Source organism: Myxine glutinosa, chromosome 1 (assembly GCF_964187855.1).
Source record: "Myxine glutinosa chromosome 1, kmMyxGlut1.1, whole genome shotgun sequence".
Classification (NCBI taxonomy): Eukaryota; Metazoa; Chordata; class Myxini; order Myxiniformes; family Myxinidae; genus Myxine; species Myxine glutinosa.
The window spans coordinates 101,144,355-101,172,270 of NC_136261.1; the positions used below are offsets into that span (position 1 = coordinate 101,144,355).

General features: G+C 46.7%; 2 protein-coding genes across 3 annotated transcripts in view; one reads left to right on the forward strand and one right to left on the reverse strand.

Moving 5' to 3' along the window:
- The window catches only part of TIMM10B (translocase of inner mitochondrial membrane 10B), a 512,565-nt gene that overhangs the window by 113,502 nt on the left and 371,147 nt on the right, over positions 1-27,916 (reverse strand). The gene's annotated exons all lie outside the window — the stretch shown is intronic.
- Positions 1-27,916, forward strand: part of LOC137426532 (polypeptide N-acetylgalactosaminyltransferase 10) — a 77,251-nt gene that overhangs the window by 38,078 nt on the left and 11,257 nt on the right. The window contains exons 7-11 of one of the 2 annotated variants that reach the window (XM_078775299.1): positions 11,548-11,722; positions 11,979-12,093; positions 23,115-23,234; positions 23,464-23,685; positions 26,512-26,598. In XM_078775299.1, the coding sequence (XP_078631425.1) occupies positions 11,548-11,722; positions 11,979-12,093; positions 23,115-23,234; positions 23,464-23,685; positions 26,512-26,598 (719 nt within the window). The remainder of the gene's footprint in view (positions 1-11,547; positions 11,723-11,978; positions 12,094-23,114; positions 23,235-23,463; positions 23,686-26,511; positions 26,599-27,916) is intronic. The other variant, XM_078775302.1, reaches the window with a different exon arrangement.

A 27,916-nucleotide genomic window follows, 5' to 3' on the forward strand; every position in this document is an offset into this window, starting at 1 on the left:
GTGTCCAAAATTTGGGCTAAATGAATTTAGTCCCAGGTCCGAATCCGACACTCCTGACACCAATTGTTACGGTCCGCGGTTAAGGATGTTATGTTTGCCGAGCGGAGGCACCGTGACCTAACAGTTTCCCCGATTCACCCGATTCACCCGCACGTTGGCCGTATCGCGCCACAGCTATTCAATGAGGAAAAGACTAAAACGACGGATGTGAAGAAAGGGAAGAAGAAGAAGACAAAAGGTTGAAAATACTACTAAATTTATTTACTATGTACAGGCTCAAAGAAACCAAGGAGGAGGAAAGATAATAAAATAATATACAGAAGCTTTTTAGAGACACAGTGAAAATCGCTAGCTTATCTAAACAGACTTAATTAATACCCAGGACAGAACAAACGAAGACGACGACACACGGGGAATGATGAAAGGAATGGCAGGTGGATGTTTTGAGGGAGAGGGAGGTCCAACGGGTCCTGCAGCACGATCGGCGCGTTGGGCAGCCGCCGTTCCTTCGCGGCCCTGCTCAAAACTGCCGTCCAGGCCCCAAGCGGCTGTTGAGTGTTGTTGCTGCTGTGGACGCTGCTGCTGCTGCTGCTGCTGTGGACGCTGCTGCTGCGGACGCTGCTGCTGGCGAGCAAGGCGACGAATAGCAGGCTTTGTGCTTCCCTGGATGATCTCCTTTGTACAAGAATCGCTGCTGGATGATCTCTTCTCTTTCTTTGACCTCACAACCCAGCTCTCTTTGCAGCTCTCTCTTGGACCTCCTTTTACTCAGCTCTCCTCTGACGACCCAGCTCTTTTCTTTGCACCTCACCACGCAGCTCCCTCTTGGACCCTTTTACTCAGCTCTCCTCTGACGAACCAGCTCTTTTCTTTGCACCTCACCACGCAGCTCAGCCCTGGTCACTCTTGCGCGCGCGCTTTTATAGCGCCTCCGGCGATTAAGCCGCCGGCCTTCAGGACACGCCCATCGGTGTGCTCACCTCGGCCCTGGTTGGTCGCGCGACCCTCTGGCTCCGCCCTTGATGACGACGGGCGGGCACGCCTTTCTTCCCCAACCCAAGCACATGTTCAATGGCGGCAATTGTAGTTGGCAATGCGAATGGCAATTGACGAAAGGGGAAATGGAGGTTTTGGGAATGGGATTGAAGGATGAAGGGAATCTATCTCTTTCACTTGGTGCAATGGAGTGTCATTCTAATGGAAGACAAGGCCTTACCCTAAAACACATAATAAGGATATAAACTACTGAACAAGGGTATTATAGTGTCCTTCAATAGATGCTTTATGGAATTAACTACCGGGACGCCCTTTTAACCTTTACACAACACTGGAGGCAGGAGGGGCCAGACTCGAGCAATAATAATAATAAAGCACACAATAAAAAAAATACAATCCTCATATCCGCAACAATATATACATATATATGGTGGTATATATATATACCATATATATATATATATAGTCACGTGAAAAAGTAAGTACACCCCGTGTAAAGTTTTGACTTTTTCAACATATTTCAACATACAGCTATTTGATCTTCATTTCAACAATATTGAGAGATAAAGGTGATATAATATAACAAATATCATGAAACATTTACATTTTGTAGTCCATTGTATAATTTAAATAAACATAAATGCAAATTTCGCATGTGGAAAAAGTAAGTACACCCCTACATTTATCGCTACTTCAAAGACCTAAAATTAGAATCAGATGCACCAGCTCAGGTGCAAATGATTTGAACATCGTTAGAGAGGATCTTGGAGGAACCTGTCTTATTTAAACCTCAGACATTTAGTTTGCTTTGCTCTTTGTTGTTGAAGTGTGCGGCGTCACCATGCCTAGATCAAAATAGCTATCTGAGGCCTTCAGAAAGAAGGTTATAGATGCCTACGAGTCTGGGAAGGGATTTAAAAAGATCTCCAAACAATTTGAAATCAATCATTCGACTGTCGGGAAGATCATCTACAAGTGGAGAAGATTCCAAACAACTGCCAACGTGTTCAGGCCAGGCCGCCCCAGCAAGTTCAGCCCGAGAGCAGACCGCAAGATGCGGAAAGAAGTCTCTAAGAACCCCAGAATGTCATCACGGGACCTACAGATAGCTCTTGCCACTGTTGATGTCAAAGTGCACGAGTCTACCATTAGAAAGAGGCTGCACAAATTTGATCTACATGGGAGGTGTGCCAGGAGGAAACCTTTGCTGTCCAGAAAGAACATCAGGGCAAGACTAAAGTTTGCCAATGAACACCGAGGCAAAGACCAGCACTTCTGGAACAATATGCTCTGGACAGATGAGTAAAAGGTAGAGCTATTTGGCCACAGTACCAGAAGACATGTTTGGCGAAAACCAAAGACAGCATTTGACCACAAGAACCTGAAACCAACTGTAAAGCATGGTGGTGGAAATATTATGGTTTGGGGCAGCTTTGCTGCATCAGGGCCTGGGCAGCTCACCATCATAGAATCCACTATGAATTCTTCATTGTACCAGAGGGTGCTTGAGGATAATGTGAGGCCATCTGTCGGAAAGTTGAAGCTCAACCGAAGGTGGACCTTGCAACATGACAATGACCCTAAACATACCAGTAAATCCACCAAGGAATGGCTGAAAAGAAAGAAATGGAGGGTTCTGGAATGGCCAAGTCAAAGCCTGGATCTAAATCCCATCGAGATGTTGTGGGGGGATTTGAAACGAGCTGTGCATGCAAGAAACCCCTCAAACATCACACACCTGAAAGAATTCTGCATGGAGGAGTGGGCAAAAATTTCTCCCAGTCGATGTCAGAGACTGGTAGACAGTTATAAGAAACGCCTACTTGAGGTTGTTTCTGCCAAACGGGGCAATACCACCTATTAGAGCCAAGGGTGTACTTACTTTTTCCACATGCGAAATTTGCATTTATGTTTATTTGAATTATACAATGGACTACAAAATGTAAATGTTTCATGATATTTGTTATATTATATCACCTTTATGTATCAATATTGTTGAAATGAAGATCAAATAGCTGTATGTTGAAATATGTTGAAAAAGTCAAAACTTTACATGGGGTGTACTTACTTTTTCACGTGACTGTATATACAGACTTGGCATTTAATATGGAATATTTTTTTTGTGGGGGTGAACTTACTTTTCAAGATGACTTAGAACCAAAAGTTCATTGGAATTATGTTGAAATATTCTAGATTTTGTTAATGTGACCTTTAAAAGAAACAAAAATCACATTTGACATTTCAAAGCAAATAAATTGATCCTTGAAAGTGATGTTAACTGATATCGAACTCAATTCACGGACAGTACTGTGTTAAACTTCTGTACGTTTTCCAGAAGTATCTCTTTATTTTGCACATTAGCCAATTTTTTTTTCAACAAAAACAAAAGCTTAATTATGACTGGGAATACGGACAGTAAAATTACAGTTCAGTACTTCGTGTAACCCCCACGAGCATTCAGGAGAGCACGTACAAGTCGAGGCATGCTGTTCACGAGATTTGCCAAGGTTTGGACAGGAATCACTTGCCATGCAGTGACAATAGTCTGCTGCAATTCACGCACAGAGGTCGGCTGCTGGTCCAAGTTGTCGATTTGACGCGTTAATTCTGCCCACAAGTTCTCTGTCGGATTCATATCCGGGGACATGGCAGGCCACTCCATATGCTCGACACCACGGTCAGCAAGAAAGTGATGGATCATGCGAGCACGATGAGGCCGTGCATTGTCATCTTGGAAGACAAAGTTTCCTCGAAAGGCTGCACGAGCAAATGGAAGCAATGTTTCTTCCAGAATGACCCTGTACTTGAACTGGTTCAGGTTTCCATTCAGAACAACCAGGTCAGTTTTGCCCCCTGCATGAAAAGCAGCCCAAACGGTCATCCCACCACCTCCAGCTTGTACTCTTGGCACTATACAATCTTCGTTGTGGGCTTCATGCACTTGTCTGCGCACTCGGACGTGGCCATCTTGACGATAGACCAGAAATATAGACTCGTCACTGAAGGTCACGTGATTCCAGTGTCCTGGCTGCCATTGACGGTGCTCTCTGGCCCACTGCAATCGGCGCTGGCTGTGTTGTCTGGTCTGGCGTGGCTTTCTCAGGGGACGCCTGGCACGATAGCCTGCTTGAACCAGTCGTTGGTTGACTAGCCTTCTGGATACAGGCACATTTGTCAGTTGCTGCCACTCAGCCCTAAGCCGATTAGCTGACTTGGTACGGCCATTGCAGACTAACCGGTGCAGGTGGCAATCATCTCTCCTTGTGGTTCTGCGTGGACGTCCTGGCCTCGGTATTGGAGTAGGGACACCCCTCTGAGCATTTCGTTGCAGGATCTTTGATACCTGACCTTGAGTGATGCCATACTGCCGAGCAATAGCACGCTGTTTCATGCCAGAATTTCGTAAAGCCGCCACTCCATGACAAACAGCATTGTCAAGTTGACGGACGATCTCCAGAGGAAGCGGCAATAACTTTTTTAGACGTGCAGCAGTTGTTTTCCACTAATACAGAACGCAACAACCCTTATATACCCGATTGTGAAGCCAATCGTCAAATGTACCTGTCCTTACATTTTGTCACGCCACCTGTGATATAATCCTGTTATTGACTTCTTGCTGCGAAAGACAATCAGTGACATGGTTCTTTCAACAAAGACATCACCGAAGGGTAAAAGAAACTCACTAGATTGATATACTGAGTTCAGAAAGTAAACCCGTCAAGAAAAAAAAAAGAATTCCATATTAAATGCCAAGTCTGTGTATATATATATATATATATATATATTAGCTTGGCTCACCTCACCACGCATCGTTACAGAAGAACGGGCTTATTTTAGGTGATGATAATGACTGCCCCTGAGGTGCTGTGTTGTCATGATTTATACCAATCATCATACAAACAATTATTTTGCACAAATTTATTTGTAGTGTTTGTGATACTACATTTTTATAAGCAATTTAGGTTGAAGAATTAAGTTGAAAAAATTAAAATAAATTAAAAAAGAACCACTCAGCACATGCATCGGGGAGGGGTAGGTGCAGACTGGAAGTTTCGGACGATTACACCACACAGCCACGTTATTCAAAACACCTCACCACCACGTAATTTAAAACATCTCACCACCACGTAATTTAAAATATCTCACTACCACGTAATTTTAAACACCTCACAGCCACGTAATTCAAAACACCTCACCAACAACGTTATTAAAACGACTTAACAACCAAGAAAACAAAAGTTTGAGGGAGTAGTTCAGTGACAACACAGACAGTGCCCAGATATGTGGACATTTCGATGGATGACTGTACACGAGTTGCTGTATTGTCATGGTTTCCACCAATCATAATACAAACAATTATTTTGCACAAACGTATTTGTAACATACGTGATATTGTAGCGGCTGCCGCTGAGTTTTCACAATCGCCTTGCACCTATCAAGGACGCGGAGCGATCACCATGCCGGGCTCGTCCAGGACGCCCAGGCTCGCCCTCAACTTGCCAGGCCGCAGCCAGGACGCTGGGCCACGCCCCCTGGCGCCGGGCCTGGGCAAACCCCCTGGCGGAATAGATATATATTGCTGACTGATAAACGGTTTTTCAGAGTGCCTGAGTGTTTGATTTCATTAAAGCAACTCAGATGAATTCTAGCTTTTTGTCGCGTCCATTCTTCCGATCGACGTGGGAGCCCCGGCTCCTTCATTGGTGACCTATCGACATGGACACGGCAGTCGCCCTTAAACTGCCTACCTTCTGGGAGGCTCACGCGGCGGTTTGGTTCGCACAGGCGGAGTCCCTGTTCGCCCTGCGAGGCATCACGGCCGACGACACCCGCTTCCACCATGTGGTAGCTGCGCTCGGGTCGGTTACCGCGGCCCGCGCCCTGAGCCTCCTCGAAAGCCCGCCAGCCGCTGACAAATACGGCGCGATTAAGAAGCTGCTCCTCGATGCTTTCGCCCTCCCATCGGCGGAACGCGCACGGCGCCTGCTCGATCTGCCTGAGCTCGGCGACACGCGCCCTTCCGAGCGCATGGACTACATGCTTTCACTGCTCGGCGAGCACTCTCCGGCATTCCTGTTCCGGGAGCTGTTCTTCTGTCAGCTGCCTAACCCGGTACGCCTCGCCCTGGCAAGCACGACGATCACAGATCCCCGGGCCCTTGCCAGAGAAGCCGACAAGATCTCCGCCGCAGGACAGCGCATCGTAGCGGCGACATGGGACCCACCGCCGTCCGACGCAACACCCAGGGCGCCCGAGCACCCGGCACGGTCGACGGCCGAACTGCCGACGCCATTGGCGGCCGCTCTACCGAGCCGACCACCTCCGGCACGACGACCGAGGCCTCCACCTGACCAAGCGTGGTGTTACTATCATGCCAGGTTCGGACAGAAGGCCCGGACATGCCGACCCCCGTGCACCTTCGGCAGGCCGGGAAACGGCCGGGCCGGCGTTCATTACCAGCCATGAGCGCCGGCCACACGGGCAACTTACTGTTCATCACGGATAAAGCGTCCGGACGGCGCTTCCTGTGCGACACCGGCGCCCAACTGAGCGTCATACCCGCCTCTGACCAGGACAGGCAATCCGCGGTTTGCGGCCCCTCCTTAGTTGCGGCCAACGGATCGACTATCCGCACCTTCGGCCCGCGCAACGTCACCCTCTGCTTCGGCGGCCAACGCTTTGCTTGGACGTTTGTAACCGCCAACGTGCCCGTGGCTCTGCAAGGCGCCGACTTCCTCTGCGCACACGGACTGCTGGTGGACGTCCAACGGCGTCGTTTAATCAATGCTGAAACCTTCAGCTCCCTGGTATGCACATTGAGCAGCTCCGCGCCGACCGAGCTGGCATGCGCCGTCCCGGCGGCGAATGAGTTTGCTCGCCTGCTCACGGAGTTCCCGGCCCTCACGCGGCCGACGTTTTCGGCCGTCGCAGTACGGCATGGGATCGAGCACCACATACCAACCACGGGCCCGCCGGTCTACGCCAGGGCCCGCCGCCTCGACCCAGCCAAGCTCGCCGTAGCGAAGGCCGAATTCGACGCGTTGGAGCACCTCGGCATCGTGCGGCGCTCCGATAGCGCGTGGGCCTCGCCACTGCACATCGTGCCAAAGCCGGGGGGTGGATGGCGCCCGTGTGGCGACTACCGCCGTCTCAATGACGCTACCACCCCCGACAGGTACCCGATCCCGCATATCCAAGACTTCTCCGCCCGTCTGGCGGGACGGGTCATTTTTTCGAAAATTGACCTCATACGGGGATATCACCAGGTACCTGTCAGGGCGGCCGACGTCCCTAAAACGGCAGTCATCACGCCGTTCGGCTTATTCGAATTCTTGCGGATGCCGTTTGGTCTCAAGAACGCGGCTCAGGCGTTCCAGCGCTTGATGGACGGCATGCTGCGTGACCTGCCGTTCCTTTTCGTTTACCTGGACGACATCCTCGTCGCCAGCACGTCCCGGGCCGAGCACCTCCTCCACCTCCGGACACTGTTCGAGCGCCTCAGCGAGCACGGCCTCATCGTCAACCCGGCCAAATGCCACTTCGGCACGACGGCCGTTGATTTTTTGGGCCATCACATCACCAAGAACGGGGCCGTGCCGCTGCCAACCAAGGTCGAGGCCATCACCACGTTCCCGCGTCCCCGCACCATAAAGGCCCTGCAGGAATTCCTGGGAATGGTGAATTTTTATCACCGCTTCGTGCCCCGCGCTGCTCAGCTTATGCGGCCCCTCTACGAAGCCCTCCGGGGCATGCCGGCCAAGCACGACATCGCCTGGTCCGCAGCAATGGATGCGGCCTTCCAAGGCTCAAAGCGGGCCCTCGCCGACGCAACACTGCTCGCTCACCCGGTGCTCAACGCTCCCATCGCCCTCACCACGGATGCCTCCGACTACGCGGTGGGCGCCGTACATGAGCAATGGGTGAACGGGGTTTGGCAGCCACTCGCTTTTTTCAGCCGGCAGCTCCGGCCGAACGAGCTCAAATACAGCACGTTTGACCGGGAGCTCCTCGGTCTACACCTGGCCGTCCGCCATTTCCGCCACCTCCTGGAGGGCCGACCTTTCACGGCGTTCGTCGACCACAAGCCGTTGGTTTACGCCATGGCCAAGGTCACGGAGCCATGGTCGGCCCGCCAACAGCGCCACCTCTCCGCCGTGTCGGAGTTTACCACGGACATCCGGCACGTCGCCGGCAAAAACAACGCCGTGGCCGACTGTCTTTCCCGGGCCAGCGCGAACGCGGTCCACCTGGGCGTGGATTTTGCGCTTATGGCGGCGGACCAAACCACCGACACCACGGTGCAAGCCCTCCGGGCGGCGGACACGGGCCTCCGCCTGGCCGACATCCCCTGCGCGGACACTGTCCTGCTCTGCGACGTCTCCCAAGGCCAGCCTCGCCCCATCGTGCCCGTCGCCTGGCAACGCCGCATCTTCGCCTCCCTCCACGGTCTTTCCCACCCGGGCCGGAAAGCTTCCCAGAAGCTGGTGTCGGCGCGTTTCGTCTGGCACGGCCTTCGTCGGGACGTCCGCGATTGGACCAGCGCCTGCACGGCCTGCCAACGGGCCAAGGTCCACCGACACACCCAGGCCCCGCTGGCACCTTTCACCGTGCCCGAACGACGTTTCGACCACGTCAACGTGGATCTGGTGGGCCCCCTCCCCCCGTCACGGGGGTTCACACACCTGCTCACCATGGTGGACAGGACCACCAGGTGGCCGGAGGCCGTTCCCCTCGTCTCTACCACCACCGCCGACGTGGCGCAGGCTTTCATCGCCACCTGGGTCGCCCGCTTCGGCGCACCGGCGGACATCTCGTCAGACCGCGGTCCACAGTTCACCTCCGAGCTGTGGGGCGCGGTCGCCCGCAACCTGGGGATCAAGCTCCACCGTACTACGGCCTACCACCCCCAAGCAAACGGGTTGTGCGAGCGATTCCACCGCTCCATGAAGGCCGCGCTCATGGCCGGCCTTCAAGACGTCGGGTGGGCCGACCGGCTGCCGTGGGTCCTTTTGGGCCTTCGCACGGCCCCCAAGGAGGACCTCCAGGCATCCACCGCCGAGCTTGTCTATGGCCAGGTGCTACGCGTCCCGGGCGAATTTGTGCCCGACGCTACCAGTCCCTGGTCCGCAGCTCACCAGCGCTCGGACCTCCAGGAGGCCGCCCGACGGTTTGCCCCCGTGCCAACATCCCACCACGGTGACCCCCAGTCCTACGTCCCCCCAGCACTCCGCACAGCGGAGTATGTTTTTGTGCGTCACGACGCACATCGGTGGCCACTCCAGCCGCCGTACGACGGGCCCTTCCGGGTGCTGCGACGGGACGACAAGTCGTTCGTCATCGACATCGGCGGCAGGTCGGACCGGATTGCTGTGGACCGCCTCAAGCCGGCGCACGTGGACGTCGACCACCCACCACGGGTGGCCCTTCCGCCGCGGCGAGGCCGTCCCCCGTCCACGGTGCCCCCCACTCGACCGCCCACCACCTCACCGGACCCCCTCCCACGACCCGCCAGGGGTCGCTTCGGCCGGGTCATCAGGACCCCCCTCAAATTGACCCTGCCGGTGCAAGTCGATTCTGGGGGGACGTGTGTAGCGGCTGCCGCTGAGTTTTCACAATCGCCTTGCACCTATCAAGGACGCGGAGCGATCACCATGCCGGGCTCGTCCAGGACGCCCAGGCTCGCCCTCAACTTGCCAGGCCGCAGCCAGGACGCTGGGCCACGCCCCCTGGCGCCGGGCCTGGGCAAACCCCCTGGCGGAATAGATATATATTGCTGACTGATAAACGGTTTTTCAGAGTGCCTGAGTGTTTGATTTCATTAAAGCAACTCAGATGAATTCTAGCTTTTTGTCGCGTCCATTCTTCCGATCGACGTGGGAGCCCCGGCTCCTTCAATATTACATTTTATAAAAAATTCAAGTTGCAAATTTTCTTTAAAAAAAATACCCTTAGAACATACACACGGGAGAGATAGGTGCATAACAGAAGTTTGGTACGATTTCACAAAAGTTTGAGGGAGTATTTCAGTGACAAGACAACACAGACACTGCACAGATATATATATATATAGACACACACATCATCTATAAACTGTCATCCCGGTGTTTCACAGGGCAGGGTGATTCATCAATGTGTGTGCCATCCCTCGAATGGACGTTAAATGGGCTGGCATTATCGTTGGTGGACATGAAAGATCCCACAGTGTCCTCCGTGAAGAGGAGGCAAGCTACTGCTGGAACCATTAACAAATTCCAAATCGCTCCCCTCACTGCCAGTGACTGCTCGGAGTAGGCAATGGCAAACCACTCAGTATAATCCTTGCAAAGACACTGCTTCGGCAGCACCAACGCTCTGCAACAGAATATGTTACATCAGAAACAGATTTATATATAATTTGTGAGTCAATCACAAAGTGTGGACTGGCATCACATGTAATTCAGATAAAGAAATGTAGACAGATTACACACTCCCTAAAGTCATGAACCGTCTGTATTTTTAACAGTAATCCTAATGAGATGATAATTGCCATGAAACTAGTTCACTTCCAAGAAATTTAGATTCCAAATCCTTCAGACAGTTGCCATCAGCTTCAATTTGAAACCACAACCACTGGGATGGCAACCTCACGACTCTTCCCACCAACATACCTATGCATGGCCAATTTTATTGGTCTCCATTTACAGCACATGAATGAATGATGAACAAATGATCGTTTTAAGGCCATTTTTCCCGGCTAGAGCAGGGGTTGGCCTTGCGGACCCCATGACAATCATGGTTCCCTGTTTGAGGCAATGTTTTTATGGCCGGATGCCCTTCCTGACGCCAACCCTTAGTCGCCTCTTAGGATGCGCAGGGATAAGGTGTACCTATTCTAAATCGGGGTACACACCGTGATCATTCATCCCAGCAAGCTGGTACTCAATTTGCCGACCTCGGAAGGATGACGGGCTGAGTCAACCCCCCTGGCGTTAATTCAGCGATCGACCGGGATTCGAACCTAGGATCCTAGGATCCCAAGCCGGCACCCTAGCCGCTAAGCCAACACCAGACTTTACAAGCGCCAATTTACATCACATGACTAGAACAAAACATTCTTGCAGACTCCACATTGTTAAATTGCAAAGATCTACATCTGTTCTTTTTTTATAAGCAAAAACATTGCATTCCAACAGTCCAACAGATTTCCCATGTGGGGAGGGGAGCGGTGGGGTTGTCGTGGTGGTGTGTTGGGGGTAGAGGGAGAACTCTGCCCATTGATAGTGAGGTCATGAAATGCAAAATATCATTCAGAACTCATTCGTAAATTGCATCAATTCTGAATATGCATCATCACAGGTGGTCAGACTGTTTTGACTCAAAGTTTCCTTCAATACCGAAGAAGAAGAAGAAGAAGAAGAAGAGGAAGAAGGAGAAGAAAAAAATACTTCTTTTTAATCTGCTGCTTTAAAAAAAAATCTTGCTTTTCTTTAAAAATAAAATTCTAGTGCTATTGAATACTGTAAATAACCTTGTACTGTATATAACATCTGTTTTGACATTGCCTTTCCCCAGAGCGGCTGCTGCAGAGCAAGCACACGGTGGCATGTCCTCTCGTAGACTCCATTGACCATGGTACATTTGAGTACCGCACACAAAGAGGTGGACCTAGGCGAGGTGCCTTTGACTGGAACCTGGATTACAAACGCTTACCTCTCCCTTCCACTCAGCCACAATACCTACCTTACAGGCAAGTCCCCAAATGTTCATATGGGCCAACTAAGTTGCGGACAATTGATGCTTTGTACATCGTCACGTAGCCGGCATATTTAAGATGTACATCGAATAATGGAGTGGTACATTAGTTATTCTGTGAATTACTCAACAATGTTCTCACTGTATGAATCCCTTTGACCAAATTGATCACCTGCATTTATGCCAAAGCAAGTTTGTGTGCAATGTAAATTGACCGCAGGCAAAGGGTAAGTGAGTGAATATTTGTGCAGCACTGCGGTGCTGGGGGGTGTATTTGCAGTGTGGCGTGAGTATTTTGAAAAAATTGGTGGTTACGATCCTGGCTTGGAGGTTATGGGGGGAGAAAACCTGGCTCTTTCATTCAAGGTCAGCCAAATGCACCTCATGACTCTTGTGACCTTCCTCTTCGGATAAGCACACTTGTTTACTACTACTCTTCTTCGGTCAGTCTGAAAAAAAACAAAAAAAAAAACCTTCCTACATTCCTCTTCCACAAACCTCGCCCCCTTCCCTACTCCCAGTTCCCATGGCAACACAATCGATGACCCAACAATTGTTAGCATAAATTTGTCTGCTACTTGTCTTTACATTGTAACTTCGCACGACAGCATGCATAATACAAAGTGATAGCATTGCAGGCTTAAAGGTTAAAAATTAGCTCAAGGTCAAAGAAAATTAACGCATCATTTCCCAGATATCACGTTGCCGAATGCCTGCACTTTGACTACAGTGGCATCGAGTGAACGTACCACAAAAGAGAAATTAAATTACTGAAATTAACTGTCATGGTGGAAGAAGAAGGGTTGCAGATTAGTGGAATTAGCAACGATGAAAGAGGCAATGTAGCAAATGATATGCATTTCAATGGCTCACACAGTCCCTGGTGTTGGGCTAGCGGCTAGGGTGCCGGCTTAGGATACCTAGGATCCTGGGTTCGAATCCCGGTCGATCGCTGAATTAACGCCAGGGGGGTTGACTCAGCCTGTCATCCTTCCGAGGTCGGCAAATTGAGTACCAGTTCACTGGTAATTCCCTGCTTGTCGTTAAAGGCGGCAAAAAGGGTTGGCGTCAGGAAGGGCATCCGGCCGTAAAACATTGCTTCAAAAAGGGGACCGAAAAACAACAACAACCACAGTTCCCGAAAAAGGCCAACCCCCGCTTGCGGGGAAAAATGGCCTCTAAAGGTGGTTTTTTTTTTTTTTTTTTTTTTTACACATGGTAATCACTCCACCTTCTGAAGTGACGTCACACCAACAGGGCAGCTTCGTGTAGGGGAAAACCAAGCTGCATTGAGACGTCTCTCGCAGTTATTCTTGGCTGATTATACAAAGCGCCAATGTGTTGTTCGTGATATCAAGAGCCAAACATTGACACTAACATTAACGTTATAATGAAGCGTCCAGGTGCTGGCACGTAATATCATTGGTCAAAAATAGCTGATAGAAGGGTGACATTGAGTGACATTGAGATGCTCCAATGCAATGCACCATGTCCCAATGCACCTGCGGTGTCTGCGCCTCGGCTATAAGAAAAACAATATATACATATACAGTGCCTATAGAAAGTCTACACCCTCTTTCAAATTTTTCACCTTTTGTTGCCTTGTAGCCTTGAATTCAATTGCACAAATTAGTCTTTTTTCAACCGTTTTTTTACACACCGTAACCCACAACTCGCAAGTGAAAAACAAATTTTACAAATTTCAGAAATTTAATAAATAAATAAAAACTAGAATATCTTGGTTGTAATAACTGTCCACCCCCCTTATAATATCAATTGTAAATTAGCTCAGGTGTATCCAATCACCTTCCAAATCACACAAGTTAATTGGCCTCCCTCCACCTGTGTTAAATTGTAGTGATTCTGATTATTTTGGAATAAAATCAGCTGTTCATGTAGGTTTCCTCTGCTGGGTTGTGCATTTCACAGCAAAGACTCAAACACCAAGCACCAAGGAGCTTTCAAATGACCTCTGGGATAAAGTTGTGGAAACGCACAGATCAGGAAATGGATATAAAAATATTTCGAAGGCCTTGAATATACCTTGGAGCACAGTCAAGACAATCATGAAGAAGTGGAAGGGGTATGGTACCACCAAGACCATGCCTATATCGGGCCGTCCCTCCAAACTGAATGACCAATCAAGGAAGAGACTGATCAGAGAGGCCACCAAAAGGCCAATGGCAACGTTGAAAGAGCTATAGGCCTTTATGGCAAAGACTGGTCACTGCGTGCATGTGACAAAAATATCCCAAGCACTCCACAAGTCTAGCCTGTACGGTAGGATGGCAAGAAGGAAGCCATTACTCAAAAATGCACACCTTGAGTCCCGTTTGAGGTACGCAGAAAAACACTCCAGAGATTCTGAAGCCATGTGGCAAGAAGTTTTGTGGTCTGAAGAAACCAAGATGGAACTTTTTGGCTGAAATGCAAAGCGTTACGTTTTTTTTTTTTTGTATACAGAATCGAGGCTCGTGAAAGAGCTAACATAATTACGTTTATACGTTTATAAATACGTTTGGCGCAAACCGAGCAAAGCACATCACCCAAAGAACACCATCCCTACTGTGAAGCATGCTGGCAGCATCATGTTATGGGGATGTTTCTCATCAGCAGAGACTGGGGCACTTGTCAGGATAGAAGGAAAAATGGATGGAGAAAAATGTAGAAAAAACCTGCTGCCCTCTGCAAGAAAGCTGGAATTGGGACACAAGTTCACCTTTCAGCAAGACAACGACCTGTTGTCTTGCCAAAGACAACGCAGCAAGACAACGAGCCAAAGCTATACTGGAGTGGCTACGAAGCAAAAAGATAAATGTCCTTTAGTGGCCAAGTCAGAGCCCCGACCTAAATCCAATCGAAAAACTGTGGCATGACTTGAAGATTTCCGTCCATCAACGCTCCCCATGCAAATTGACTGAGTTTGAACAGTTTTGTGCAGAAGAATGGGCAAATATTGCCCAATTCAGGTGGGCAAAGTTGGTAGAGACCTATCCCAACAGACTCACAGCTGAAATTGCCATCAAATGTGCTTCCACCAAGTATTAACTCAGGGGGGTGGACACTTATCCATACCAAGATATTTCAGTTTTGTATTGGTTCACGAGTTATCAAACAGAGTGACCACTATATTCGTCATGTGTGTGCATTTGTGTGTGTGTGTCTCTGTGTGTGTGTCTGTCTGTCCGCAGCATAACTACCCGATGATGTCATCCGATCTTGATGAAATTTGGGTGGGAGGTTGATATCATGATCTAGTTGTGTCCTGCCGAGAGTGGGCGTATTGCGCCCATTGTGGGCGGAGCCACGCCCGAAAAAGATGTATTTTTAGGGGGTAATCAATTTCAAGCTACATCTTCTCCGAGGGGTTTGGTGGAATCTGACAGGGGTTTCGATATTTGGTTAGGCCAATGTCACGCGTCTAGCCCCACGGAGCTCGATTTTTCATTTTCGCCCCAAGGTCAAGGTCACAAGGTCACGAAATTTAGAAAAGTCCATTTTTGATGGTTTTATTACATTGTTCGCTTCCTGATAGGGTGAAATGTCGTACATGATCTTATATTATCACATACATCATGAAATACAAGTTTTCTAACAAATTTCAGAATCCTCGACCTTTGACCTTTGAAGGTCACAAAGGTCAAAGTTTCAAAGTTGTCGGAATCGAACCGAATTTTCGGTATTATGTAGCTAACTAACCTCATAACTGATAATACATTATTTTCTATCTCATTTCAAGGTCAGTAACCTTCGTTTTGACATTTCCAGGCCAGCACCACACACAATTATTACATACAGCTGGTTCTTAAAGGCCTGTGCACGCAACGCATTGGGGCCCTTTGTAAATAGGCATGTACACCGCATGTCGGGGGCCGACACCTGCAACGTGGGCCCCCAACCCCCCAGTCCGGGCCTGTTTCGGTTATAGTCCGTCCTTTGTCATTGAATACCGCTCGCTCGTGAACCATCGTCGTCTCCTGACTTGTTTTTAATTAATTTTCTGATATTTGTAGAATATATTTTTTTTGTATACTGAATCGAGGCTCGTGAAAGAGCTAACATTTATTTCACAAACAAATCAACCAGACAAACAAAATATATAAAAAGAGGGAGCAGAAGACAAGATGGGGAGAGAAGGGGAAGCACAGAAACACAACATTTGAGAGCAGGGAGAAGTGTGGGAGGAAGAGGGCTTGGGGGGAGTAGGCGTGGGAAGGGGGGGGGGGGGGGAGAGGTATAAAACACAAGGAGGCTAAGGACTTCCAGGACAGAAGTTGGTTTTTCAAAAAAGTGTAGGGTTTGGGGTGACATTAGCGGGGGTAGAAAAGATCAAGGTTTTGGATGGGGGAAGATAAGAGATGGTGGTGAACAGCTGTTTTAAAGACCTGGAGGGTGGAGTGGAATTGAAGAGAGTAAGGGAGTTTGTTCCAGAGGCGGGAGAAAAGAGGAATGAAGGAGTGAAGGTGAGCAGAAAGTCTTGATTTTGGCAGTTTAACCATAAGAGGGTTGCAGGCAGATCTTGTGCGACCTGTAGGAATATTTGGGGGACAGAGCCCAGAGAGAGCTGGGGGGGCAAGGCCAAGAGGAGTCGGTAGAAGACGGAAAGACCACCAACCTGCCTGCGGTGAGTGATTGAGAGGCCCTTGGAGTTAGCTTCATCGCGGGAGATTCCAATGATTCTGAACGCTTTTGTTTCAACAGCGTGAAGACGAGCTAGGTGTGAGACAGGAGCACCAGCCCAGAGGGGAGAGCAGTATTCCATTGAGCTGCGGATGAAAGCCTTGTATGTGGTGAGGAGCTCAGGTGTGCCAAGGAAGGACTTCGCACGACGGAGGATGCCCAGTCGGCGACTGGCTTTCGAGGCCAGATTTGAAATGTGGTTTTCGCAGGAAAGATCATGGCAGATAGTGAGACCCAAAAGCTTGAGTGACAGAACTTCTTGGAGAGGATTATTCAGAAAATGGATGGGAGGGTTGTCCAGTCGGTCTTTTCGGAGAGACATCGTAAGAGTGTGAGATTTGTCAGGATTGAAAGACATGTTCCACTTGTTTGCCCAGTCTGTGATTTTGTCCAGGTCTGCAGAGAGTGAGGAGGCTGCAGACTGCCGATCTGAGGGATGAGGAATGGAGAGACAGAGAGTAGAGTCGTCAGCAAAGAGATAGAGAGGATTTTCAAGAGAGTCGGAGAGATCATTGATGAAGACCAGAAAAAGCACAGGGCCCAGAACACTGCCTTGGGGAACTCCAGCCTGAACAAGAAGAGGAGATGAGAGAAACCCATTCAGGGCCACACGTTGACTACGAATAGAGAGGAAGTCCGCCAGCCATGCGTGGAGATTTCCATGGATACCAAAGGAGGAGAGTTTGGTGAGCAGAGCGGGGTGCCAGACCGTATCGAATTTGTTTTTCACTTGGAAGTTGTGGGTTACGATGTGTAAATAAAGGTGGAAAAAGTCTGATTTAATGCAATTTATTCCAGGCCATAAGGCAACAAAAGGTGAACATTTTGAAAGGGGGACTTTCTGACTGACTTTCTATGGGCACTGTATATATATATATATATATATAAATAAAGATATATATATATACATATATACGAGCAGAAGTACCCGGTGTTGCTGGGCGGGGGAGGGGGGGAGGGGGAGGGGAGGGGAGGAAGGGGAGGAGAGGGGAGGAAGGGGGGAAGGGGATGGAGGGGAGGGGGAGGGGAGGGGGAGGGGAGGAAGGGGGGAAGGGGAGGGAGGGGAGGGGGAGGGGAGGCAGGGAGGAGGAGGATGAGGAGGTGGAGGGGGAGGAGGTGGGGAGGGGAGGAGGTGGAGGGAGAGGGGGAGGCGTGGGGAGGGGAGGGGGAAAGGCGAGGGGAGAGGGGAGGCGAGGGGAGGGGAGGAAGGGGCGGGGGGATGGCGAGGGGAAGGGAGGGGAGTGGGGGAAGGGGAGGGGAGGAAGGGGCGGGGGATGGCGAGGGGAAGGGAGGGGAGTGGGGGAAGGGGAGGGGGAGGTGAGGGGGGAGGGGGGAAAGGGAGGGGAGGGGAGGGGGGAAGAGGAGGGGAAGGGAGGGTGGGGGGGGAAAGGGGAGGAGGAGGGGGGAGGCAGGAGAGGAAGGGGAGTGGCTCACGTTTCTGAGTGAATGTGGCTCACGTTTCTGAGTTAAGTGTGATGCCGATCAGGAGGAAGAAGAAGCCGTACGACCAAATTCGTACACTTCCGGAATTGTTTGATTTATTTGTATTCAAATGTCTGGTAATTGTTTTGTATTCATTTATGCGAATGTGTACTTGTGTATAACTGTCATTAATTTAAAAAGGCTTCAGCACGATCGACACATGAAAGCCCGCTTGGAGTTTGCAAAAAAGCACCGAGAGGACTCAGACTATGAGAAACAAGATTCTGTGGGCTTTCATGTGTCTTTCACTGAGGAGAGGCTTCTGTCTGGCCACTCTGCCATAAAGCCCAGATCGGTGGAGTGTTGCAGTGATGGTTGTCCTTCTGGAAATTTCTCCCATCTCCACACAGGATCTCTGGAGCTCAGCCAGAGTGACCATCGGGTTCTTGGTCACCTCTCTTACCAAGGCCCTTCTCCCCCGATTGCTCAGTTTGGCCGGGCGGCCTGCTCTAGGAAGAGGCCTGGTTGTTCCAAACTTGTTCCATTTAATAATTATGGAGGCCACTGTGCTCTTGGGAACCTTCAATGCAGCAGAAAATTTTTGTAGGCTTCCCCCAAATCTGTGCCTCGACACAATCCTGTCTCTGAGCTCTGCAGGCAGTTCCTTCGACCTCATGGCTTGGTTTTTGCTCTGATATGCATTGTCAGCTGTGAGACCTTATATAGACAGGTGTGTGCCTTTCCAAATCATGTCCAATCAATTGAATTTACAACAGGTGGACTCCAATCAAGGTGTAGAAACATCTCAAAGATGATCAAGAGAAATGGGAGGCACCTGAGCTGAATTTCAAGTGTCATAGCAAAGGGTCTGAATACTTATGTGAATGTGAATGTATATATATGTATGTATGTATGTATATATATGTATATATGTATATATATATATATATATATATATATATTTCTTTTTTATAAACAGGAATCAAATTCCTGCGAGGGGCTAAGTGTGAAAAAATTCAGACTCAATACGGGACTCGAACCACGGACCTCCATTGATTACGCGTCAACAGCCCACTGCGCTATTGAGCCAGCCGTAATCTCCTCAGGATTTTACACACTTAACACTGCGAGCTTTATAATGGCCGATGTCTTACGTGCCTGCTAGGCAGACCCCGAATGTTAGCGTAAGTATATATATGCGTATGTATTTGTGTATATGCAGAAGTGCATTGAAGATTAACTCAATAATATATATACATACATATATATACACACACACACATATATATATATATATTTATATATATATATATATATATATATATATATATATATATATGTATTAGGGAAATGTACCTTGTATGAAGAAATAATCCTTTACAAGAATATTTTTTCAGTATTTCAACTTCAATGGACAAGGCTTTGACGAGGAGCAAGTTATTATCCAATAGTTTTTGCGTCAAAGAATATATTCTAGCAAGAGCAAGGTGTCCTCGTAATAGCTGTTTAAAATGGAATTAATGGGATCAGATGCTAACGGCTACTGACACTGAAACGTTTAATCAACGCTCGGTACTGCCACCAGCATTTTCCTCTTCCTACAATGACTAAGATTCACCGAAAAGCTTGTACATGAGACAAGGACATGAAACATCGGGTCAATGAATGAAGACAAGCGCTACCATCTTGGTTTTACTGAATATAGACCTTTACTGAATACTGATTTTTTTTTTTTTTACTGAATTTTACTGAATATAGAAACTTTTACTGAATATGGACCACAAATATGAAGCGATGCCTTTGTTTCCAAAACAACCCGTCCTGGGTTCCATTTTCACCGACCAAAATTGTCCAGGAGAGAGTGCTGCAATGTAGAGCATGCAGGACATCAAGCCAATTGCCATGCCTAAAATATCCCATATTATCTTTGGAAAGGATAGGCCTTTGGGGGTAATCACACAACTAGATTCCAAATTATCTGAGCAGCATTGAGTATCTTTCCTTGTCTGTTAATACCAATTACCTTACACGTGGCACCGTGATCACACCATGCATGGGATGTTTGCTCCACCACCTACCTTGAAAAACTTAAACCACATCGTATGTGGCCCAGTGATATGAAAAAGCCATTATCCCTACATTTTCACCCCACAGAAATCACGTGTCACTCTAAGGTCATCATGTGTTTCCTTGTGCCCTATTCGAGTGACATTGAGAATGCCGAAGCCATTTGTCACGGGTGACTTTTTTGTGAGTGATTGCGTAATCAGATCGGTTCCATCGATCCCCACCTCCCCCCTCACAACACTGAGCAGCACCCACTGTAATGCAAACTCTCCTTCATGTTTCCAGAGGAGCTGAAAGAATGCTAATGCTATCACAAACATTACTTGATGTTGTCGCTTTTTGAGTTTCAATGTACTTACTGTATATAAATCGAAAGTTCCCTTTTTTCTCCAAATCTGCATTAGAGCTGAGGACCAGAGCTACTTATTTCACCCAAACATATTAAATTGCTGATCATTTGCAATATCTATATATTGTTTTAAGAATTAGTCATGTACACACTTGAAACATTCATGGGACAAGAGGGTTCCATAAAATTTAACAAAGCAATAATAACAAGAAGAAAAAGACATAAAATGTCATAGTCCCCGCCATGGTCTGCACGGAGTTACAGGTTGTCAGTCGGCCATCTTTGGTCAGATGACAAAACAAAATTTTCTGCATATGTATACCCATGTATTAATTGTCTTTGTGCCAAGTTTGAAGAAAATTGGTCCATGCATGTCCGAGAAATAGATGGGGACACGTTTAAGTGATAAAATGGCCGTCAGTCGGCCATCTTGCATCTGATCTCGAAAAATAATAATAATAATGAAGTGCATAATTATGTAACGCATCATTCATTCATTATCTGTGTGCCAAATTTCAACAACATCGGTAAATGCATGTCCGAGAAATGGTTGAGGACGTCTTCAATATTTATTATTATTATTTTTTTTACAACTAAAATGGCCACCAGTCTACCACCTTTGATGAATCACAAAATAAAGTGAAGTGCACGTACATGCCATCATGTGCTGTGTTTTTCCCAAGTTTCAACAAAATCAGAACATGCATGTTCAATAAATGGTTGGGGACATCTTGAAGTAACAAAATGGCCGCCAGTCTGCCATCTTGGATTTGTTCTCGAAAATCAATGACATACATATGTAAGTCATCATTCCTTATCTGTGTACAAAGTTTGAACAAGATCGGTAAATGCATGTCCGAGAAAAGGTTGAGTACGTGTTCAATATCGGGTTTTTTACAACTAAAATGGCCGCCAGTCTACCATCTTTGATCAGATCACAAAATAAAGTGAGGCGCATGTGCATGCTATCATGTATTCTGCTTGTGCCAAGTTTGAACAACATCGGCAAATGCATGTCTGAGAAATGGTTGAAGACGTGTTCAACATCAGGTTTTTTACAACTAAAATGGCCGCCAGTCGGACATGTTTGATTGCATCTCGAAACAAAATAATGTGCATATGTATACCGTCATGTGCTCTCTTTGAGCCAAGCATGAGCAAAAACGAGTCCATACATCTCCGAGATATGGTTGCAGATGCAGGGACGAGACCAAATCCGTAAGCCCCCGTTTCGGACTAAGTGCAACGGGGACTAATAATATCGAACAACAACAAATTTTAGGACAAGAGTTGCTAGCAATGATTAAGGAGGCTTCAAAGCAGTGACATAAAGAGTTGAAAGAAGGAACCATGAAACACCTTCAAATTTAGCAGTTTTGAAACTGGCATAACTACCAACCAATAAAAAGCTGTTTTCTTGCCAAGACATCAGTATCTCAGTTACTAAGGACGCCATATTGGTTGCCAATGAAAGATTCAAAGAAGGAAATAAAGGATTTGCTTGGGCCCAGTCTTGGTTCTCATGTCTATAAATAACAAATAAATGCCATCTCCGATGCTCTGGAACACTCACTATACCGTTTCGCAGATGTTTCCACATTCTGTCTGACAGTACGCCATCCCACTGACAGACGGACTGCTGCTGTACATCACTCTCTGCCCATCCGAAATGGATTTGATGCCAATCTGTGAAATGGAGCATGTCTTTCAAGTCTAGAAAATCTCACATTCTCACCCAACACTCTGGAAGGTTCATCAAAACTACCCACCTATCTATTCCAATGGTCATCCACTGGAAAAGGTTTAGTTTCTTGAACTCTTACACCTCACCATTAGTCAGGACGTCTCAGCCTCCAGAGATAGTCACATACTGGGCATCTTCCGTCGCTCAAAGCATTTGCTTGAAAAATCAGAACTACACAGCTTATAAGGCTTTGGTCCATAACTCAATGGAGTACTGCGCTCTCCTATGGGCTGGTATACACACTTCACATCCTTCTCCCATAGATTCTGTGGAATATAAAACTCTCAACATGAATGGCATCCCCTGGCTTAATTAAGCATAAGGCCTGTTGTTCCCACAACGCAGACAGGTGGGTGGCCTGTTATTTTTTATTGGCTCCTCTGATTTTGATCCCTGTACTGCTTCAGCTCTCCGACCCCCTACCCCTCCCTCAGCTCCTCCAGGATGTACTTGTTCTTTCAGCAACACCGTCCTGGTTAAACTCACAAAAAGCAGGCTGACTGTCCGCGGCAACATTTTCTTCCATTTGTAGAACTGCTTTTTGAAGGCAGTTCAATCCCACTCGTCACTCCAGGGCTTCAAGCTGGCAGGATACCCCATCTCTTCATCCCTCATCCTGACATATGCTCTTTTCTTTACTCATTAACCCTATCTAACCTAACCCCCTTACTTGCAGGATTCTGGTTCTCCTGTCATCTTCTCTCTCCTCTTTTTCCCGTTTGTTCATTCCCATGCTTGTTGCATCCACCTGTGGCCCCCCTCGGTATGTTTCCCTATCCTCCCACCCAATCCATCGGACAACAATCTTGCCTGAGCCTAGATTTTGTTTAAAAAAAAAAAATCAGAGCAATGGGCCAAGGACGAACTATGTAAAAATAGTGGAATCAAGTGAGGGTGAATGGTTTTTCACAATAAACCAACAAGGTGCAGCATTTCAGTTGATAAAATAATAATAAGCACTTAATCTCTTGCCACTTTCATTTTGCATACACCGGATTTACAAAGACAATTCAGCAAACCAATGCTTATTACAAATGTACCCAAAGGGGCATGTCATCCAGCTGACTGATTTTAGAACACATATGACAAAATTCGCCGTAAGCACTGCTCTGGTCCTCATTCTAGGTGTGGATGTGTGGTGGGAGAATCGAGGAGGTTCCTTGCTCCAGGGTTGGACACGTCTTCAAAAAATTTCTTCCGTACACCATACAGCCCATTTCGGGATCTGGCTCCGTCATCCTGCAGGTTAATCCTCAGTCTTCATAAACTGATCCCTCTCACGACCTAGGTCCTTTACCTTCACTTTGCTCATCTCACCTGCCTTCCTTCCTTTTTCCAAAATTTCTAATGTTTGTATGTTTTACTCTTTCTTCCATTTTGCTCCTCCATTCCTTGATGCAGTCACCTTGCTTTCCCTCTCATAAAGGACCACAGCAGCAACACTCCAAACCTTTGTTTTCTACTCCCAATACAGAACTTGAAGCGTGTAGCCGAGACATGGATGGACGATTATGCTGAAGTGGTGTACCGTTTAAAGCCAGCTTTGCGTGCTGCTCACTCGTCAAACGTCCCCTCTGAACGTGTGGCTCTCCAGGGCCTCTCCTGTCATAACTTTTCTTGGTATCTGTCTGAAGTGGCCCCTGAAGTCACAGAATACTTCCCCATCGTCGAACCACCAGCTATAGCCTCTGGAAAGGTGAGCGTTCGGATCCTGTGGTGTCACCATTTGGTTCGGCAATGTTTCCAGGGTTTGAAACAACGCTCATAGAACTAGAACGCCACTCAGTAGAGCGCATACCCCCGCCGTGGGTCAAGTTGGTATAGTACGATTTCACAAAAGTTTGAGGGAGTAGTTCAGTGACAAGACAAGACAACACAAGACAGACACTGCACAGATATATATTTAGAATATATAGAAGATAATTTTTTTTTTTTTAAACAAGGCAATTTCACTTACATTTTCGGATTCAGCGTTCAATTCTATATAAGTGAGTGTATTTTGAGGCATGTGTGACTTCAAATAAAATTGTAAGCCAGATAAAACGTTCGTTTCATTCCTTAGGGATACAACATGTAAAACTGGCCCAAACGTCAAAACAAAACTCGCTCATTTTAAGTCGTCCAAGCTAATGCGACCACTCATTCTTCTGGGAAGAATCCCATGCACATGCTTGTCACACTTATAACTCACCTACGTCTTTATAAGTTCATCAAATACTGACACCGCGATTGACATTCGCTGAAGTGAATGTTGATATCTCTTCTGAGGTTTAAAAAAAAAAAAAAAACCCCCCAAAAACCAGTTTTAAAGCATTATACGTATCAAACGATACATTTTATGAAACGGGGAAACCGAATACACACGTTGGTGGTTTTAAAATGACAGAACGTCTTTATTAGAAAAAAAAAAAGAACCTTGAAGACGACGCTGCTAAGAAAATACACCGCTCTAATGCATAATCACGAGTTTAAACTACATTTAGAACAAATTGAAAACTATTTTCATATCACAATGTTAAATATAGAATATATAGAAGATAATGTTAAAAAAAAATGAGCCCTATCTTCCAATGGTAAACAATCCTTCAAAAAATTCCTGGATCCGGAATAATATCCTGAGCTTCACCAAAAACTAATCAATTCTTCCTTATCCCAAGGGCAATCATCCCACCAACATTCATCCAAATCCGTTCAGAACTTTTCCAGATATCTTGTCCACAAACACACACACGCATACACACACGGACACTATCGAATGCATTACTCCCGCAAGTGAGAAAAATCTTTTGAAAAAAAATAAATTGTTAACACTCTCAATTATATGAATCTTTTCATTTCAATTCAAGTATGTATGGCTGATCTGCTCTTAATTCAGTGCAATTACATTCCCTCTGTCTGAGGCCTGCAATCAACTTAACATGACTTTTCAGCAGTCATGAACCTTGACTCGATAATACAACTAAAAACAGAATATAAAGTAGCATTCCACTCAGCTTGTCATTAATGTGCTCATGCAGTTTCCAACATCCCTCCCTCCCAACCCCTGAAATGGCAATGTGGGGACTTAACAAAAGTGCTTAATCGGTGAAATCGTGTAATAGCTTGAAGTTAAATTTCCTCATCTCCAAAGTCTGCTCAATGGTTGTTACTGCATGCTAGCTTTGAGCAGCCAGAATTTAACAACACAGTAAACATTTCAAGGAGACGTTCTCACATCCAAGCAAATGAAAGGTGATGCTGAGAACCAAATCCTACGAATACAGTGCAATTGTCTATTAAATACTTGCAATTCATGTTAAAATCCACTGATGTCTACTAATGTCTTTATCCTGCCTCATTAATGGACAAACTTCCCTTCCATGAGCATTACACGAAAACAATCGAAAGTTAAACATATGTGAGTACATACGAGCACTGCAAGGGATGGCCGAGGCCCTCGGGGTACGCACACTCACTTTTAAAGCTGTCTAGCCTGGGTTTGAATCCCGACCCAGCTATATCTTTGCATCATAATATATACTTGTACCAAGTTTGGTCAAAATCCCATCACTGGTTCAAAAGTTAGCACAGTAACAGAATTTTTTACCAAAAGGGTTATCTGACCTTTGACCCCATATTCTAATCCTTTTATCATCATTATACATACATCATTATATCATTGTATACATCATTATATATTCGAATCCTTTTATCTGTACATCATTATACATACTTGTACCAAGTTTGACTTTGTTCCCTTCAGCCGTTCTTAAGTTATCGCGGTAACAAAAACCTATTACAGACTCTGACCTTTGACCTCTAGATGCTGAAAACGAATGTGTTCATTTTTTCGTCATAATACATATTTATATAAAGTTTGGTCAAAATCCCATCGCTGGTTCACAAGTTACCTCGGTAACAGAATTTTTACCTAACGGGAACCCTAACCTTTGACCTCTTGACCCCATAATGTAATCAGTTTATCTTTGCATCATTATACATACTTGTACCATGTCTGACTTTGTTCCCTTCAGCCGTTCTTCAGTTATTGCAATTACGAAAACCTATTACAGACTCTCACCTTTGACCTCTTGACCACAAAATCAAATCGGTTCATCTTTACATCATAATATATACTCCAACCAACTATGGTCAAAATCCCATCAATGGTTCACATGTTATCACGGTAACAGGATTTTTACCTAACATGACCTGACCTTTGACCTCATGCCCCCAAAACCTAATCATTTCATATTTACATCATAGTACATACTTGATGTACGTTTGATTTCAATCCCTTCAGCCACTCTCAAGTTATCGCAGAAACAAAAACCTATCACGGACGCACGGACAGACAGCCGGACAGACAACCCAAAAACATAACACAGTTCAATGCAATTTGATTCCCAAGAGAAAAACATTCGTGTTGGACATTAGTTGTAGAATGAGGTAATTTTATTATTAATCGGAATGAAAGTAAGATATTTCCAAAGGGTAATTGGTTGCATGGTCATGTTCCTCACTGGGTTCAATGTTGCTGCAGATTCGCAATGTGGGAGCACGCCGGTGCCTGTCTGCTTCTGCCTCTGGTATAACGTTGCAGCGTTGCAAGCGAGGCCTGGTCTCAGAGGTATTTAAAGAAAAATAAAATTAAAACATGCAGTGCAATCCTTTTCTGACTCCCCTCCACTTGATATCTTTAGGTACATCTTTTAAAACTCGACTTGTTCATCTAAAATAATTTGATACTAGCTCATTTCGATCTGTGCTCATATCGAAGCTGTCTGATGCTGAATTTGTCCTTTTATGGCATCAAATCAGAGTAAACATGCCAACCTGATGAAGTGCTTGGAACAGGCATTGCAAATTGAAGCACACCGCCTTTTGGATGAGGATGCACAGCCAGCTGGTCACCTGCATGGAGCTTGTGGGTGTTAAAGATCTCACAGTCTCTCTAACAAAAAAAAATAGGCCATTATGATGATCGAGTAGCAAATGAAACACTGTTACTTAAGAAAGGATGCAGATAACAATTGGGGAACTATAGAACAGGGGCCCCAAGACAATCTTCTCCATCTTGCCCTATTTTCTGCATCTCCCCTTGTTAACCCCCTTGCCTGCATTTCTTCTTCGACCATCTTCAGCCAAGTCTTTCCCGGTCTTCCCTGTCCTCCACTTCCTTCTACATTCATTTCCATCACTCTTCTCAACCAGTCACTTTCATCCTTCCTCAACACATGACCAAACCATCTCAACCTGTTTCTCTTCACAGCATCCATCACAGGCTCTATTCCCATAATCTTTCGCAATTCATCATTTGTCTTCCTCTCTCTCAACGATACTCCGCACATCCACCGAACCATTCGCATTTCCACCCTTTCCAGCCTTAGTTGCTGCTCTACGTTCATTACCCATGTCTCGCTCCCATAAATCATAACACTTCTCACACATGCAGCATGCACCTTTCCCTTCAGCTTCAACGACACTCCCCTCCTCGTCAGCACGCCACTCAGTTCCCGAAACTTCTTCCATGCACATCTCACTCTAGCAACCGTTGCCGAGTCTGATCCACCTTCTGCATTCAGCATGTCTCCGAGGTAGCAAAATGTTTTCACACCTTGCTTGGAGGTTACGTTTAACAAATTTATTGGAGTAATATGAAGCACCTTCATATTGTATGGACGAGGGAAGTGCAAGGGATGTAGTATATCTAGACTTTCAGAAGGCATTTGATAAGGTACCACATAGAAGGCTATTAGCTAAGGTAAGAGCTTGTGGAGTGGCTGGTCAGGTTGCGAACTGGATTGGAAACTGGCTTGGTAATCGTGGCTTTGAATGGGACGACGTCAGGTCGGGGGGTTGTAAGTACTAGGGTACTAGAAGTCCTGTTCTTCAGATGTTGAAGGTTCTTCTTATCTGAACAGTTTCTCCAATTATATAAAGGATTG